The sequence below is a fragment of the Crinia signifera genome, chromosome 5 (assembly GCF_055691185.1).
Source record: "Crinia signifera chromosome 5, ASM5569118v1, whole genome shotgun sequence".
NCBI classification, from domain to species: domain Eukaryota; kingdom Metazoa; phylum Chordata; class Amphibia; order Anura; family Myobatrachidae; genus Crinia; species Crinia signifera.
The window spans coordinates 294,725,963-294,746,180 of NC_139221.1; the positions used below are offsets into that span (position 1 = coordinate 294,725,963).

Here is a 20,218-nt window from a genome sequence, read left to right on the forward strand (position 1 = left end):
TTTAACCTTTTGATAATTGAAAGAAGGTGATAAACCCAAGAGAAATAACTTTCTCACATTGATAAATAGGTGTTTTATAGTAAAACCTTGTTCTAAATTAGAGCATTATAAAATCAGTTTCCCAACAGAACATATGTAATTTAAATATACATACAAAGTAAGGGTTACCCAGGATCACAATGAAAGCTATGGTCCCCAGTACTTTAAAGGAAGGAAGTTAATTATCAAGAATATCAGGCCTTTATGGAGATACTATGCTACAATACTGTATACTGTACATAAAATAATGGGTGCAGCCAGTACTGGTAAGCGCCCCCCTATTGGCACCCCTGGGATTGATGTCTACATAACTTGTCTATCTCTGCCCTGTACATGCTTATCATAAAAGTGTATGCCTCTCCTTTGATTCAGTTTGTTCCATTAACTGTGACCAGAGGTGTCACTGCATCTGGTGAAACCTGTTGGGCACAATACAACCCCCAAGCACACATCCAAAAAGGAATGTGCCCTACCATAAATTGGAGGTTGTGGTCTTGCGGGAAGCCCCCTGATTACATCACTCGGACTTACCCAGCATTGCTGCTCTACCCCAGGGACTGTGTCTTCAGATTTTACACAGTCACACACCCAAGGACCCAGCTGGGGGAGAGACAGAACTAGGTCGATATGCTGTGGGGGATCTGGCAGCAATTGCTAAAGGGGGAGTTTGTACTCTCACCTAAGCAGTGTTGCTGCTTCCTAGGGATGGCCATCGACTATCAATTATTTGAAATCATCAATGGTTTATAGTCGATGTTGAATAGTTCTGCCATCGATGGGGGAGAGCCAAATGGGTAAGCATAAACAAATATTTTTTTTATTTTTTCCCCAAGAGGCCTGGACACAAAGCATAGCTCCGTCCCTAACACATGTGAAGCCCGCCCCATGTTTTGATTGACTCACAGGCCAAGTAAATGGATGACCATCGATAGGTAAAAACATTGATGGTCATCCATTGCATAGTATGCCATTATCGTTGTCCAGTTGCGCTATTGCCATCGATGGCAACAATGGGTGCCGGACGGCTCCCCGACAGTCGGGATTCCGACAGTCATTACTCTGACATCGGAATCCCGACTGCTCCCTCATGGGGGTCCATGACCCCCATAGAGGGAGAATAAAATAGGTGGCGAGCACAGCTCGCCACCGTGCCCGCAGCGCGGCGAGCGCAGCGAGCCCGCAAGGGGCTTCATTGCGCTCCCCCCGCTGTGAAGTCAGAATTCCGACGTCGGACAAATGACTGCTGGAATCCCGACTGTCGGTGTGTCATACCACACCCGGCAACGATGGCCATCCATATGGCTTGGTGCTGCGGCTTCCTGCTTTGCCTCAGTAAAGAGGCGAAGCAGGAAACATTATACCCACACTTACTGTATCATGCAGGTATAATACATTTACCTCAATATCAGATATGCAGGTACAACATTTAGCAGGTGTATCTCCTACTTGCACTGGGGAGCTAGCGCAGCCATGCACAAGTATAAATATGACAGCACTATGTGGTTGCTCTTTTGATTGGCTGATCACATATTGACCCCTCCAGCTGACTGTACTGTGATCATCATTATTTCCCATATATTGTCATCACTTACCTGACATTTCCATTTAGAGCGCTGGAGGAAAGAAGATTCCCATTAGATTCTGAAGGAGAAAACAGCAGATGTTTGTACTTCATTTAATTTGTATTTTGTGTTTGCATTGACATTTTTTTAATGGAGCACGTGACTTTCACATTTATTGGTAGCACTGGCAGGACAATATTTCCTCTTGTGTATATGACACTTCACATACTCTCAATCTGCTACAAAAGTGGTTTTAAAGTCACTTTATGCTGCAGTGCACAAACTAATGAAGCCTCATTCCCAGCTGCAAAGAGGAAGCCTGCATTTTTTTGTGACTGTCTTTCTGTCCCACCCGGGAGTAGTACCCCTTTTACACCAAATTCCCAGATCCGACCCAGCATTTGGAACACAGATCCAAGCCAGGTCGGATCCGGGATTTGCACCGTTTACACTGCGGTGCTTACCCTCAGTGTAAACGGGGGGCGGCACTTGGAGATGACATCGACATCATCGCACTGGAGGCAAGCGCGGCACCAAGGTAAGCTGCTGGGATGCCCCAGCCCCCGTGCACCCCCCAGCCCCCGTCCGCGAGATGAATGGTTGCCGCACACAGACATCCATTCTGGGTTTTTGAAGCAGTGTAAAAGGAGTACAGCAGTGACAGGGGGTCACTTGCTGCTCTGCATAGCAATAGATAGGCAGTAGATGTAGTAGTGGAAAGTGATAGGAACAAGCCCACCGACCTTGCTCTTCCATCTGCCATTGTGTGTCATGGGTTGTGACTTTAGACCACTCTAGAAATGAATGAATCTCGGGCTGGCTGACTGGTGGATAGTTGGAGCTACAGTATTCACCAATCAGAGCGCTGACAGCCATTCACTGTATGGTAGCATGTGAGGGGTTGGCGCCGAACCGCAGGAGTGTTCAGTTATGATTTTTTAACCCTGAGTGGGTGGGTAGGGGTATTGCTTTGTCCATGGTTAACAATGATGTTAAGACAGCCCTGCTTATGGTCCTGTTATGGGAGTATCACAGTCATGTCAGTATAGGCCAGGAATGTCCAAACTATGGCCCTCCAGCTGTGGTGAAGTCCCATCATGCCTTGCCACAGTTTTGCTATTAGGGAATGCTAAAACTATGGCAAGGTATGCTGGGATGTGGTTTCACAACAGCTGGAGGGCCACAGTTTTGATATGCCTGGTATAAGCGGTTGCATACACAGGTGCCCGATGCTCATATTGGAGGCCATACATGGATGGAGAAACTACATCTGCCATAAGACTGGCGCAAGTTGGGATGAAGTAACCGAATATGGCGTCTAATGACACATTCATCTATTACCTGTATGATGCTCAGTCCTCTATTATTCAGACACACGGATGTACACCGGGGAAAGACTTTGTAACTTCATTTGCAAATAGTCTCTGACATACAACCGCCAACTGTTGGAGTTTCAGTGTTCACCTCTGAATCAGGCCGTAAGTGGAATATTTACTAAAGTGTGGGATTATAGAAGTGGAGATGTTGTCAATAACAACCAACCAGATTCTATATATTGTCTTGTAGAAGGTGCTTGATAAATAGGTAGAATCTGATTGATTGGTTGCTATGGGAAACAGCTCCACTTCTATAATCCCACACTTAAGTACATATATTATTATTATTATTATTATTATTATTATTATTATCTTCCGATGTGTCCAGTGAATGGTATCCGGACTGATCATAGATTGACTCTAGGTCGACAGTCATAAGGTCAACCACTATTGGTCGAGCGTCAACAGGTCGACAGTGTCTAAAGGTCGACAATCAAAAGGTTGACAGGGCCCAAAGGTCGACAGTGAAAATGTAGACATTGTAGAAATTTAGATATGATATACCATAACCCCAGTGAATGTACAGTATGTAGTGATACATCTACTGTATGTGACTCACTCATTATAAAGGCATCTTGTCATTGCATCTATGTTACTATTCCTACATGTAAAGACAATGGAGTTACAGCCCATTCCCAGTATAACACTAACTACAGCCAAACAGGAGATACGTCTGGCCCTACAACTAATGGCTCCCCTCCTGTGCCACCGCAGCAGTAACCTCCTGTGCCACCACAGCAGTAACCTCCTGTGCCACCGCAGCAGTAACAGACTATACGTACACTAATGATAAATAATGTTGTTTACTGAAAGTTTTCTCAAGGGAAGAAATAGCAGATCTCTGTATATACCCCCCCCCCCCCCCCCCCCCCCCCGGTAATTGTGATTGACGAGAGAAACTGAGGTGCAATTTGCTGAAGAAAGGAAGTAAAATATGTACAAAAATATTTTAACTACTTCATTCACAGACATGCCCAAATACAGTGGTCTGGTGAAGAGATAAAGGGGAAGGGGACAACACACCAGCCAATCAGCTGTGTTTGAATATTTACAGTTAGGAATTGATTGGCTGGTGTGTTATCACACTTTATTTCCACTTTATCTCTTCACAAGGCTTAAAACATCTGCCCCAGTGTCTGCTGCCTTCCACAAGTCTGTGCCCGATATATACCCTCCAACATGACCCATTCCATTAGGTATAACTTGCTCTGTTTCTGGACTACGTTTCCAGGGGTGGGGCACTTCTTGTAGAAGGTCAGAGGGTCGCATAGCACTGTTAGATATAAAATAACGGTACTTATGTATTATCTGGGCTCCCATGTTAAATGCACCCCATTTTTTCATACCCCTACTATCTAACTACGCATGGAGTTGATTTTATATAGTGTGGCGAGCGCAGCGAGCCACCGTGCCCGAAGCGTGGCGAGCGCAGCGAGCCCCGCGAGGGGACGCGGTCTCATAAGAAAAACGGGAGCCCAGATATTACATAAGTACCAAAATAACAGTACTGTATATGTTACCTAGATAGAGAAAACGTTCCCAATTAATTTTTCATATGAATAAATAAAAATACTTTGATTGTTTTTTTTTTCTTTTTCTTTTTGGTGGAAAACTCTTCACCTGACTGGGAATTCTGGGTAACACAGCATTTGTTTCAGAGGAAGCCATCGGCTGTTTTCATTGCAGCTACTTCACCATTTGCTCAGGCATTAATAAATGACTTCTCAGAGTCTAACAAATGTTACTGAGAGGGTGTAACATATACATTCTGTTCTCTTTTACGATACAATGTGTAAGATCAATAAGAGACATATAATACATTTCCTCTACCTTATTATGTTGCAAATTGATGCAAGACAAAAAAATCTCACAGTTCATTATCTTGATGCCCTCAGTATGTTCCAGTATAAATAGCAATTTTAGTCTTTTATTCCTTTGTCCTTCCTTGATCTACCTTATAAATTGGAGAGCTGATAGAGGGAGGAATAGACGGGAGTCGTTTGTAAGGAGCTGTCTGCTGCAATTTGCTACACAAAATAGAGGATTGGAAGTACTTGAAATGATTATGCTTAAGATGTAGAAACTAGTTATTTGATAGTTAGAGAAAGTTTTTGCTATAGTTATTTTTACTGAATAAAATGAGATAGAAAAATATACTATATAAGAAAAGAGCGGCAAACAGAGAGCTGTGACATGCAGGGTCCGCCAGCCTCTTAGTTCTCACCCTACAGTATGCTTTATTTCCAGTGTGCCTCCACTTATGGTGCCTAAACATGGGGAGATGTGCTGAGTGTTCTGAGCAATGCCAGATGACTCAGAATGCTCAGCCAGATCTCTCAGTACACAGCGATGTGACAGCGATGTGCCGCTGAGCTATCTGTAAGGGCCAGTGTTCTCCGGTGACAATGGATTATAGATTTATCCAGCATGCTGGATTTTAAACACCGGGCGATAGCGACACATCGCATGTGGTGAGATGTAAGGTCATTTTCTAAGCGATCTTATCAGATTATTTAGAAATTGCCCTCAAATTGCCCCATTTGTAGGCCCCATTACAGTCACCAACTCCAATCCTGCCTTTCCACCCTTCCTGAAGATCCGGTCATCAGTCATCATAGTCATGTTCCCTATATAGCAGTACACATGCTTGCTGGCACCAGATAATAATCTGACAAAGATACACATTGGAGTTGAAACATAGAAACATAGAATTTGACGGCATATAAGAACCACTTGGCCCATCTAGTCTGCCCCTTTTTGTAAGGATATCAATATGCTTATCCCAAGCATGTTTAAATTGTACTACTGTATTTGCGTCTACCACCTCTGATGGTAGGCTATTCCACTTATCTACTACTCTTTCTGTGAAAAAATTCTTCCTCACATTTCCCCTGAATCTTCCTCCCTCTAGTTTCAGTGCATGTCCTCGTGTTCTGCTGCTCCTCTTCCTGTGAAGAATGTCTCCCACCTTTACCTTCCTCTTTCTAGTGTCAGTGCATGTCCTCGTGTTCTGTTGCTCCTCTTCCTGTTAAGAATGTCTCCCACCTGTACCTTGTTAAAACCCTTGATATATTTGAAAGTTTCTATCATGTCCCCCCTTTCCCTTCTCTGCTCTAAAGTATACATATTTAGATCTTTTAGTCTTTCCTGGTACGTTTTGTGATGTAGGCCATGCACCATTTTAGTTGCTCTTCTTTGTACAGTCTCTAATGTATTTATATCCTTCTGGAGATATGGCCTCCAGAACTGAACACAATACTCTAGGTGAGGTCGTACCAATGACCTATACAGTGGCATTATTACTTCTTTCTTTCTACTGCTGATACCTCTCCCTATGCAACCAGAGAATTTGCATTTAGAGATTTGCATGAAATAGATAAGGCTCATGTTGACCAAGCTACAATATTTATTTCTACAACTGCATTCATTTATTTTATTAAAAAGATATATTTGTAATTTTTTTTATAATTTAAGTAAAAATACAGTTAGTGGGGCATTCAAGCCCCGCCGCTATGTATGATAGGGGAAATAGCGGCGGGCGCCTATTCCTCCGACAGCCGACAGCCAAGAGGCAGATCGACAGAACGGGCCAGACTTTAAAAGCTGTCGAGAACAGCCGTGGATTGTTGCGATCATGGCAGTGTCTCGACAATCCATGACTGTTTACGTGAAGACGCCCCCTTTTCGCTAAACATTAGGCGGGACATTGAATCCCGCATGCCGATATGTGTCGAGCAAAACGCAAACGGTCAGAACCTACAGACAGTTGTGACCCGGGATTAAATACCCCCTTAAGCCCCAAAATTTTACATAAAACTTATCAATGGTATGATTGACATAGCGTGTGGAGAAATCATACTGGAAGAAGGAAGCATGATGCTTCAGCATCGCTACACTTATATCTTCATACTTTTATCAATTGCATCTTAATTATTTCCCTACTCTTCTTTGCAGATGATACTGCGGCTGGCTTTTTATGAGTTTATAACAAGCAATGAAACTTTTCATTCAGTCTAATGCAGGTGCGAATGCAATTTCAGATCTTTGAATAACTCTGAAGGAAGCTATTCATTTACTTTCAATATTTTCAATATGATACTGCCAAGCAATGTCATTCCACTTGCAGCTCTTCAGTAATGACCTTCTTGTCATCATCATTAATATACATAAACGCTGTGATATCATATTGGATCTTGGCTCCCTGACATGAACCCTGTGAATAAGTTGATGAAATGTAATAGGCAAATTACAGGTAAGTAAGTTCCTATCTCGGGTGCGTTCTCTTGTCATGTAATTGATTTTGGGAAGGTGACAGTTATAGATCATCTCTCTCAATATATAAAGTGTAGGAACACATTAACCTCATGAGTATGGGGATCTGTCTGAAGTCTTCCAAACATTAGAGCCCCGTTACCCAACCACCATGATCCGAAAACATCACAGATCAGATCCGCTGACCAATGATGATCGCGTTCCTTCAGTGAATCTGGGAAATTCTTCATTTTAAAGATTCCTACTTTTCCATACCCGATCATTTTTGGTCAGGATTGGAGAATGTAAACATTTTCAATTCCCAACCATCGGGGAATTGGAAAATTGTGGCAATCCATAGCTGACGTCTGGGGGCCTCCATTTATTTACACCCCTCCTAGACATATCATAACAATAAGAACATATTTAACAGGTGCTACAGTAATTATTTTAAATCTATATATATATTTATTACCAGTTATTTATATAGCACACACATATTCCGCAGCACTTTACTGAGAATATTTTGCACATTCACATCAGTCCCTGACCCAGTTGAGCTTACAATCTATATTCCCTACCACATATATACACGCACACACAGACATTCTACGGTTAATTTTTTAGGAGCCAATTAACCTACCAGTATATTTTTAGATTGCCGGAGGAAACCGGAGTACCCGGAGAAAACCCACGCAAGCCAAGGGAGAATATACAAACTTCGCACAGTTAGGGCCATGGTGGGAATCAAACCATGACCTCAGCGCTGTGAGGCAGTAATGCTAACCATTACACCATCCGTGCTATATCAACGAGCTTACGGGTATAGGAGAGAGAGCTGCACAAAATTGGCTAAAATCAACCCGAGTTGATTTAATTTATCACATCTAACTCACATGGCAAAAAACAGCTTGGCTTTGCACCGCAGTTCCTGAATTGTCTGCCCAGAACATATAACCAACATGGCTGTTTCTGAAATTGGTGCAGGGAACATGGGCCACTGGGGGTCCACAATGCACGCTTCTGTGTCAGCACCACTTGTATCACCAAGAAGATGGTGCAGCAAATTAAGTGCAAAAGATTTTGGGGCAAATGTTTATCATTTTTGTTTTAGCGGAAATCCCGTCCCCATCTCTTTCTGGTTGGCTGACAAATTTTATTTAACCAATAGTTGTGCTTTTGAAGTAACATCTAGTGCAGGGAAAGAAGAAAATGCCTTTTAGGTGTAGTAGTAGGAGAAATAATAAGTGAGCACGTCTGTAAACATATATTTGATTTTTTTTTAACAAATGCACGTGAAATACAGTATTGGCGTATCTGTGAGTCTCACTATTGGTGTAGTCCTTGTCAACATAGATGACAACTCATCTCCAAATATAATGGAACTGAAGAAGCAAAATAATGTACAGTAATAGGTTTTAGAAAATAATTTGTAACACAACATACTGTAAAGGGATAAAGTATTGTATTGTGAATTAACAATTTCATAAAAAACACCTGGGAGCCAAACAGCTCCTAACTTGCTTTGCACATTATCTCTTCACATCTCTCTACAGGCATTGTTATGTGTGTTCTTTGGTGATACATGGGAAAACTGTTTTGATTGTCTGAAGTGCTAGACCAATGTTCTCTGTCTATCTGCTCATTGTTCACTTCTGCGCTAATGGCTGAAATGTAGTTCCACTTGCAGACTGAGGTGCACTGTGGTTCTAAACCTACAGCTGTGACCAGAAATTCCAAGTCCAACATTTACGATAGGAAAGTTTGTACAAGTCCCATTTACTGAGATGGTGAGTGGGTGGGTGCTGGCCCAGACCATTGTGCAGGACCTGTCTGGGGGCCAGTGCCTGCCATGGAGGATGACCATCCCACTGCGCCTCTCTACTCATCAACGAAGCCCCAATATTCACAAAGGTTTTACACTGTGGTCAGCCTGAGGAGAGATTCTGGCTCATATGGGGTGTTTATGTAGATCCATCCTGATTTATGTCTCTTATTTTAGATGCGTGCAGATTCTCAACAATGCAATAGGTTTTACAGCACAGAATTCCCAAGTGGATAAAGACATAGAAATTAAATATTGCCTGTACGTCTGACTTGGCAGATTCTGCATGTGTATAACAGTGAAGCCATTGTTCTTACTGTAAGGACAAAGTACCTGAGAACCGCTATCTTACTTCTGTCCACATGCATTCACACAGGAATCATTTCTATATCTGTCCAGTGAGATATGGGTATATCTACAGTGATAATTTCTTGTTCCAAAAACAACTGCTGTCACAGCACAAACACAGTGCAGACTGTGAATATAATCCACTCAGCGTAACATTTTCAATGTACTATGTCATAGGCCAAACGTACAGTATTAGTGGTCTATGTACTGAAGGCGCATACACAATTAGCGATTTTGTGCATTTTTCTAAGCAATCAAGTAGATCCAGCCCTAAGATCAGCCCAACATTACTCAGCCCAGATCACTCAGCACACATCGCAGGTGCAGAGCCATCTGTGCTTAAGCACCTCACTCAGCACAAGGCTAATGTTGTATATACGGGGCTTTAGTCTTGGCGTGAGATAAAGTACCAGCCAATCAACTCACACACAGGGCCAGATGCACTACGCTTCAAAAGTCATAAAATGGAGAGTGATAAGTGATAACCAACCAATCAGCTCCTGCTTGACATTTTTCAAACACAGTCTGTGACATGGCAGGTAGCAGCTGATTGGCTGGTGCTCTTCATTTTATCAGAAGCTTGATACATCTGGCCCACAGACTGTAACATGGCAGTTAAAAGCAGATTCGCTGGTACTTTGTCTCCATCCACTTTCTCTCTCCAGACCTGATCAGACCCGATCGCTAGCCACGAATTCCCATGGCCAGCCATCAGTTAAGCGTCCGCCCCGCACCAGTGAAATCCTGCCTTGTGAATGAATGTGCTTGCTGTACAAATGGATGTTTATGGCTGCACATCTGTTTGCACCCGAGCGAATATGTCTAAATTCCATCAGAAGCGGCTCATCATTGAATGATTTTTAAACTGGGCACCAGTCATCAGGGCAGCCGAGAGGGGGGGGGGGGGGGGGAGTACTATTGATATCCTTACAAAAAAAATAAGGATCAAATATGGTTTGAGGTAACATGTTTAAAAAAAGGGGCAGACTAGATGGGCCAAGTGGTTCTTATCTGCCGTCAAATTCTATGTTTCTATGTTTCTATGTTACTAATTACCTGGGCCCGGGCCATAGTCCGACCCCTCCTTTTCCCCGACATCCTGGCCACACCTCCCACACTTAGGCCAAACCCCCAAAATTTTACTGGGGCCCGGCATTCCTCTCGGCTGCCCTGCCAGTCATAGCAGCTGTCTCTTTGCCCAGGACTTACTCGGCGGCTGCGGTGAATACAGGCACATCCAGGCTGCTGCTGACATCACACACCCTCCCCTAACAGGCTTTGGAATGACGGCGCCACCACTAGGCAGCTCTAGGCCAGCCACTGGAGGGCGGAAGTTTGGCAGGTGTCCCCCCAGATGGCATGGAGGTGAGCGGAACCCCCCCCCCCCCGTGGAGCAACTTCCCGCTGCATCGCCCATTCCCCCCGGCAACCCCATACACCTGGCAACTCCCCAGTGTGTAGCAGCAGGCCGGGTAGGCCCGACACCCCCCCTCTTGTGTAGTAGCAGGCCGGGTAGCTGGGTCCGCTACACGCCCGGCACCACCTACCCCCCCTGTACCCCCCTCACCTACCCCCCCCCCCCCTGGACGATGGAGAGGGGGGGACTCCCAACTGCCTCCCCACCGCAGGACACTGCTGGCCCGGGGAGGCATGTGGGAACGTCCATTTAAACCGAGACGATCCAGCGAAAAGCGGGACAGGTGGGAGGTATGCACAACCAGATACATCTATTTGGCATTTTTTATGCAGGACACATAAAAGAGGACACCAAGCTTTTCTTTGTTTTCATTTACATCCCTAATTGATAAAAAAAAAAAAAAAAAAACCTGTAGGGCTATTGCGCTAAAAGAGACCAGTTTACGTGTATAATGTTTTGGAAACTGTACGGGATCTTTATGCTGATGTACTTAGTAATTACAGGGCCAGTGTGACAGACTGAAGCTCATTGACTTTAGGCCAGTACACATTTCCTAGAACTGGCTGACAGGCTGGATGATATCTTACTCACCCACACACTGAAATCTATGCATGAATACACAATGGAGTAACAGAGGCAAGAATCTGAGCAAGTTGATCCTCTATTCATAAGTTGATTAAATTGCATATATAGCCATACTTTTGACTGCTATGAATACACATTATTAATGAGTGAATGGGTTAAAGTACAAAGTTTTCTGCAATATATCGATCAATCCTATAAAAATAACCACGTGCATTTTACATTGCATTGTCAGATGTGTGTTCCCCATAATGGACTGCATAAGTCCTAGCTGTGAGACAACAGCGGTTATGGGGGGGTTTGAGACCTGATCTAATTTTTCAGAGCCCTGTGATCAGGTATTTGCCAGCAATAGTGAAATCCCGCCCCCTGAGCAAGACTGAGAATTGCTGTGCAATGCTTGCGGGTGGCTTGGGAAAATTACTTTGATTGGCTACTAGCAGCAAATCCATACACAAGACGATCACCATCAAACGATATTTCCACTGTGTGCAGTGTGCAGCCCAGAACCAGTACTACCAGTGTGGTAGACACAGGCTGACATCACACGCCTTCCCCTCAAATGCCTAGGCATGCCTGCATTATTCCTGACACTCCCAGGAAGTGGGCGATTACCACCGCCAAACGTTGGCTTCCTGTCAATCAACTTGCTAACGACCAGCGATCAAAAATTTAGCAGGATTTTATCAGGACAGGCCTCGCACATGCGTATTATGAGCCGCACGCATGTGCAGTTGTTCAAATATCGCCCGGCCTGCGAACTCTCAGCCATGCGATCCGTTCTGAATAACCCCCTTTGTCAGGTATTAATCCAGCATTCCTCAAAAACATTTAAATCCAATTTGCATATGCTATGAAAAATAAAGTAATCTCTGGTGTAAAAAAAATAAAATGCTAAAATACAACCACAAAAAGATGCACATAAACATCTAGTATTAGCTAAAGATATACATCTGCCAATCAAAGGCGGTAAGCTAAATCCGGCATCCTCCACAACCACATACCTCACAACTGTCCCTATTACATCACTTAGTGCAGGGAGGGAGCCGGGGGTAGGGATTGCTTCAGTTTAAGGATTGAGCTGGGGGATGCCAAGATGCTCTGGGAGCACTGGGCTCTCCTCCAAAATGATTAAAACAGGGGTAGCGTTTCCTGACCACGCCTCTTTACCAGAGACCACACCCACCAGGATTGGCACTCCGCCCCCTCCTTGGAACGACCAAGCCTTTGGAACAGCACATCCTGATTTCAGTCATTCAAAAGTTGTGAGGTATGCAGCCATCATCATTAGACTTATTTGTACCAGGTACCAGCTCTCAGGCGTCTGCAAATGACGTGGTGGTTGATTGGCATGTATGCATCTTTAGCCTACATTATACTTTAGGTAAAGTGTCAATATTTCAGTTAGTATTTATGCAATTTTCTGTGAGCCTATAACTGACAATTAACAATGTGCAGAATGTGAGTCCTGCCCTAGACCTTAGTACAAGCCTGACAGTAATAACCTAAATCTATAATAAGTAGGCCAAAGAGCAATGAAGATGTGCTGGATAGGATACCAGTGGTAATACAGAGCTCCTCTTTGTACAACAGAATGTACCAGGTCAGGGGGGCCAATTTACTTTTTGTCCGGTGGGTGCTCCCACAGACCACCACCCCCACCACAGACCACCCCCCCCCACCCGGGACTCACCAGCTGCTCACCGTCGTGGAACGTGGCAGCCGCAGCGCCGCAGCGGGGTCCCAGCAGCTGATATGCCGTCAGCAGCAGGGTCCCTGTGGAAGATGGGAAATAGCAGCGGTATTAATACCGCTACTAGTTCCCATCCGCTGCAGGGACCCTGCTGCTGACGGCATATCTGCTGCTGGGACCCCGCTGCCGTGGCCTGTGGGTGCTCCTTACTTTCCGTGGGTGTTTGGGCCCCGGAGCACCCACGGTTTCGGCGCCTATGTACCAGTTACAGATTTGCCATAGTAGACCACACCAGGAGTTTCCTTGGCAGGGTAGTGGCAAGTCAGTGTCAACATGCAGTTCCTCCTCGGCCTCCTCATGTATCAAACAGCCCTTCTAGTTAAGTCTTGGCTTGATGTGGCTCTGTATCTTTTCCTGTGACTTTCTGCTAAAATGTGTCTAATTTGCAAAGCGATGCGAATAGAGCACACAAGCAGATTATGATGTGTAAAATATTCGGCATGCCTATTTTCTGTGTGTGACTGCGGCTATAACTGCATCTTAAATGCTATGTTTTAAAGGAAAACATGGCAGATGCAGTTGCAGTCACACACAGAATATAGGCATGTTGAATATTTTACTCAGCACAAGCTGCTTGTGCATCCTACTATGTTTGCATCACTTTGTGAATGAGATGTAATTTAATTTAAAAAGCTGCCTGAAAAGATGCTCAGGGCTCCTGATTTGCACGACGTTTGTGTTATATGACTTGTAGTGCACAGAGCATAGATGTATGTGGACACATCTGTTCATGGCATTCCAGCGCCGCTTGAGGTATGTTTTTATACTTTATGTCTCTAATAGAAAATAAAGCAAAAGGTGCTGTAATACATATCATTATCAACCAGTCAGAAGTTTGCTTTCAATTAAAATGTTCTAGCTATATAAATTACAGAATTTTGAATTGGTTGCTATGGGATGTAATTGCCCCTTTAAAAAGTCTAAGTTCGGCCGTCAGTAGTGGGCTCCTTAGTCCTCAGGGGCCCCGGTGCAATGCACCTGCTGCCCTAATAATAGTTACGCCTCTGATATAATATATATAGAAAAATATATATAGTATATATATATATAATATATATATATATATATATATATATATATCTACCAGATTCTGAAAAGGTAAACACATATACATATTGGAAAACATTTCTTTTTCAGCAGTGTTGTGCTTCATAGAAGATTATGTATGTCAAATTTTGTCACACACAATGGATGTTCGCTACCTAGGATATATCCAGAATGCGCAGGCAGGGAAAATACAGTCATTGATAGAAAACTGTGAAAAATGAATTTTCTGCCTAAAAGCCTCCAATCATTTCCCTATTATGAAGCATATGAATTATTCTCCCCAGGTCTAAACTCCCAACTCCTCCGGGGAAAGGATTTCTATGCGTACGCTACTTTTTGTTCCCAACAGTAAGAAGCACCGTGGGTATATTATTTTCTTCAGGACCTGGAGCAAATCCATAGACAATTTCACGAGGAGAAAAGTAAAGAGGTACTTACCTCCAGTTGCCACTGTAATTTCACGTAGAAAATGGCCGTAAAACGGAAAATCAAAGGATAGGTTCACTCTCTGCAAGGGACAATCACAGGACAGAAAGTCATTTTTTTTTGTGCACGGTGGAAAATGCTAAATTAAAGTTTTATGTTAAAGTCTATTTTATTCATTATTCTTCTTGCTTTCCCTCCATACACTACTTCAGTTTAGCCCCAAATAACATCCAGTTATTTAGCAGTTGTCATGGAAACAATGCAGCCGATGTAATTGAAAGAGAATGTCGGCAACAGGAAATGTTTAGCATACTTTGAACATGTTTCCTTCCCTTCGTCAAAATGGTTTAACCTTTATGTCTGAGAAAAGCAAATTCACTCATGTTGCCTACTGTCTTCTGCAAAATGTTGCCTTTAGAAGCATCACAGAGATGGAAAGTGAAAGGGTCTGCATTTCTGTGGTATTTGTTTGAAAGGAAAGGAGGACATGCATTAATCTCTCTAATGGAGGACATGCTTCACATTATAGGAATTATAGGAAGCACTTGACTTCATATTTGTGAAGTGATAAGTATCCTTCCACATCACATGGAATAAATAGACTGCACATGGGGTTCTTTAAAGAGAAATCTGACAAGAAAGAGGAATGGAGTCAAGAAAGTCATACCAGGCCACAAATCATGATGAGACAGCTGCGTTCTGTTGCTTACTTACGGCCATACTAGGCTGGAAACTATGGGTTTAACTGACAAAAATTCAAAAAATTAAAATATTTGATGTTGCCCATAGCAACCAATCAGATTCTGTATATCAGTTTCTAAGATGCAATAAAGAAATGAAAGACAGGATCTCATTGGTTGATATGGACAAAATCATCTTTCATTTTTAGTAGGGATGGCCATCAGCGCATCCCCCATCGATGGTTGCCATCGATGGCTTTTAAAGCAGGAACCATCAATAGCTATAAAACATTCTACCTCCTACCATCGATGGCTCTTGCTGTCGATTCGCCTCGCAAACGCAGACTAATGGGATGGGCAGCGGCATCTGTGTGGCGGCCTGCCCATGCGCAGAAGAAACTTTAACTAGCCATCCATCCAGTTTAAGGTTCTTCTGCACATGAGTGCACCTCCTGGTGGGGTGGGCAGCCTGCAGCAAAGCCACTGAATACAGCAACGCTGCGCACCAAGTGCGCACGCACCCTCAACCTTACCATCACAAGCCATCCATCGATGGCATAAAACTATTCGACGCTCCACTATCGATGCCCAAAACATCGAGCACTAGGTCCCAACTAACGATGTTTTGGGAACATTGATAGTTGATGGCCATCCTAATTTTAAGAGGCTTTAGTAAAATTACCTCTAATAGGGCCTATACATCAGGCAGGTTTCAGGGCAATTCCCTGTTATACCAGTGCCCAAGACTGGGGATCGGGGAAATCAACATGGATTTTTAACATGCTGGTTTGTGTGGATTCCCTGATGGATCAATGATTGGATGATCAGATTGGCAGATTGATGACCTGGGCCGTAGATGTTTGCCCAATATAAACTGGCCATAGAGATACTCTGATTCCTCTGTCCATAAATAAGAATGCAGATGGGCCTTTCAAGCACTCTGCTGAGCAGCACTTTGCCACCTTTTTAGTGAAGGGCGGTTAAGCATGAGGACCAATAGGAAGCCTCAGTTGCTATAGCTACTCATTGTTCCCTCAGCTCATCCTATTTTGCAATTATGAAGTGAAGATAACTGCTATGGCTAATGTATGGTAGTGTTAGATGTAAAGTGACAATAATGTAACAGGCCTATCCATTCTGGTTTAATGGACATTAATATCATACACATTTATTGTTTATATACTGTTTAGAGATGGTGATGTGTCAAGCCTCAATAATACATTTTGCTGCCTTAAACATTTGGGATGCTGTCATCTATTAGAATGAACTTAGGTCTACAGTCATTAGGTCGACCCCACTAGGTCGACTGGCAGGAAGGTCGACCTGACTTAAGGTCGACATGGGCCAATGTCGACATGACTTAATGTCGAATTTGCTTAAAGGTCGACATGAGGAAGGTCGACTGGTCATAAGGTCGACATGGGGTTTTTCACTGTTTTTTGAGCCGACATGTACCGACAGGCGGTATTTCATGCCCTACCATCCACTAGGGCGTGGAGGAGGTTATTAAAGCTGTGGCGAGCGAAGCGAGCCACCGTGCCCGAAGCACAGCGAGCGAAGCGAGCAATGCGAGGGTCCAATACTCATTGCCAACTGTGTCCATGTCGACTGTGTCGACATTCGGATAAAAAACAGTGAAAAACCCATGTCGACCTTATGACCAGTCGACCTTCCTCATGTCGACCTTTATGCAAATTCGACCTTAAGTCATGTCGACCTTGGCCCATGTCGACCTTAAGTCTGGTCGACCTTCCTGCCAGTCGACCTAGTGGGGTCGACCTAATGACTGTAGACCTAAGTTCATTCTGACAGATGTACCGATACCCAATTGTACATCTAAATATCAGGTCTAATGCGATACAACTGCACTAGGTGTATGTTTCACTTAAAATGTGTCATTCATATAAATAAATCGACTGGAAGTTACCAAAGGTCAGTTATTTTCCACCATCGATGGCTGAAAGGATGCAATTTTTTCCCTTCAAAGCTTAGCCCCTGTGGCCTAATAAGCTTAGATTCTCTTCACTGATTGGCCAACACATTGCCGTTCCCCACAACAGGAAAGTCCATAGAAGAATGTAAATCAGTAATGGTCTCCATCGATTGTTTTATGTCATAAATGTTAAGCACTTACTGCACCATCGATGGTTAACGTACTGATATCAGAGTCAGTGCAATGTTTAAAGCAGTCTATACAGCTGTTGAACATGATTGGATTGTGTTGTTTTCTCCCCAGCATGACTAGACAGCTAAAGGTTAGCAGTTCATGCTATTGATCAGACCCCATATATCACACACACACACATATATATATATATATATATATATATATATATATATATATATATCTGTACACTTACCCCCCCACTGCGGAAGGAGTCCAAACCGGCACACGAGTAGTGAAGAAAAAAGATGTGGTTTATTCCATAAGTACAAGAGTTATAACAGCGGTCCCGACAGCTGTTTCAACTGGGTCCTACCAGTCTTCATCAGGGGCCCTGATGAAGTCTGGTAGGACCCAGTTGAAACAGCTGTCGGGACCGCTGTTATAACTCTTGTACTTATGGAATAAACCACATCTTTTTTCTTCACTACTCGTGTGCCGGTTTGGACTCCTTCCACAGTGGGGGGGGGGGGGGGGGGGGTAAGTGTACTGTATTACTATTATGGACCAGGCACCGAATTCTACTGTTTAAATGATTGGAGTGCCGCCCTGTTACCCAATCCCTTATATGTATCTGTATATATACAGTATATATATATATATATATATATATACTGCACCGTATCTACAGTGACTTGGAAAGTATTACAATAGATGCATATAATGTTTGCCAATGCATATCGTAATGAACCCACAAGAGAACCAGTGCATAGGAAGTGACTTACTGCGGCTTGTCGATGTGTGTTTGACAAGATCCCATGAATCTTGACTTTTTCTTTTTCCATTTGATCAATGTTGACCCATAAATCCCGACTGGCAGAATCCAATGGACCAAATATTCTAGAAATATAATACTTATGATCCATATCCTCCTGCAATACAAAGAAGATTTATTATAAGTCACTCTCTGAGAAACGTAATTTCTATTCATAATATATGATTTGGAAATTGCTTATACAGAAGTACCAGGATAATAAATGAGCCATTATTAGAATTATCAAATAACCGATGTGAACAATGAATGATGAAAGAGAAATTTAGAATTGCTATAATAATGAGATAGTTTAATCTGCTAGAATGGGGGCTGGTATAAGTGCTGATCATTTGACTTAGCCTGCCAATGGCATGATAGGGGTGTGTCTGTGTTGGGCTTTGTTTAAAGGCTTGGGCTCTAGAACAAAGCCTCTTTTTAGTGTGCTACATAAAAGACAGGAAGTAATGGGTCTGGTCTGTATTAATTATATGGGTACCACCAATTTGTAGCTTAATAAGGCCCGCAGAGAAATGACTTGGGCCTGGGTGATAGAGGAGGCGTGGTCAAATATGAAGATGTGGCCGAACCCACTTGTTTAACTTTAGCTGAAAATACTATGCTTTGCTGTTGCATGCTCCTACAAGGATGACATTCCATCACCTCCGTGGCTGTTCTTTGCCTCCTCCTGGTCCCGTAGGCAAGACTTCGCCCGTGAAACCACTTGCCATCCCATCCCCAACTGGGGATCCCTAAGCCTGATAATATTATTCCATTTCATAATGTTTGAAATTGTCCTATAGAGCAATAAGACTAGAGAAAAAGCTTTGGGGATCTTGTGATTCTTACAAACAAAGGTTTGTGGATGGAGGAAGCGCAATAAATTGAGAGAATGCAGCCAACCACACAATAGATGGGGTTACACCTATCTTGTGATTCTGCCTACTATAAGTCTAAGGGCAGGAAGTAATGTATTGCAAAGTCCGGTGCCCATACAGGAAGCAGACCGAACTCTGTGGGGTTTTTTTTTTTTTAAAGGAAAAGTTATTTAAAAGGCATTGTTTTGCATTTTAAATGATTGTCCCTTTAAAAAAACCTACCTAGGCATGTGTAGCTTGATCTATATATGTATCATCATCATCATCATCATTATCAAAGTAATATATTTGTGAGGAGCCATTTGCAGTGCTTGACTGTTATTCGTAAATATATATATATATAAATATATATATATATATATATATATATATACGTATATATAGATAGATAGATAGATAGATAGATAGATAGATAGATAGATAGATAGATAGATAGATAGATAGATAGATAGACAGATAGATAGATATACATACATACATACACACAATCAATACAGTATATGATCTTGGTATTAACAAAGATGTGTCCATGGAAGACTCATTATATATTCAGCACATCTATGAAGATTTGTCATATTCAAATTTCATCTCTTATCATTGAATTTTTTTCTTCTTCTCCTACCGGGATGATCACCCTGACTGATGACATTATGCAAGTTACCGCAATGAACTCAGGTCTCCTTCATTGAGGCTGCCCATGATCATTTATTTATTATTAATTCTGCCTCTTAAAAGATAGCCGACAAAAAAAATATATATATATATAATCATTAATAGTTCCAAGGAATCTTCTTGAGGTTAATTAGCTTATACCGATATACTGTATGAGAATAAGGATTTTAGCTACAATTAACCTATTAATAGAACTGAAAGGCATAGCATGAGACTTTGCAGAGCAATTAAACAATAAATGAAGCACCTGATATTATTTAAATGTTTCATGCAAATTCAGAAAAGGAAATGCTCAATTATAAAACAATTTACTTTCTAGTAGGTAGGAACAGTTGGCAATACAATAGGATTTGTGGTTTGTTTGGATCGGACAAAGTAAAGACCCAAACACACTACCCGGTGCCCCATCATGGGGCGGATTGGCCATTTAAGTCACCGGGAGGTTTC

General features: G+C 42.7%; 1 protein-coding gene across 1 annotated transcript in view; it reads right to left on the bottom strand.

Annotated features, from left to right (window-relative positions):
• PLXDC2 (plexin domain containing 2) overlaps positions 1-20,218 on the bottom strand; it is a 456,016-nt gene that overhangs the window by 200,607 nt on the left and 235,191 nt on the right. The window contains exons 3-4 of the mRNA XM_083189312.1: positions 18,196-18,342; positions 14,639-14,708 (exon numbers count right to left, since the gene is read on the bottom strand). Of these exons, the coding sequence (XP_083045438.1) occupies positions 14,639-14,708; positions 18,196-18,342 (217 nt within the window). The remainder of the gene's footprint in view (positions 1-14,638; positions 14,709-18,195; positions 18,343-20,218) is intronic.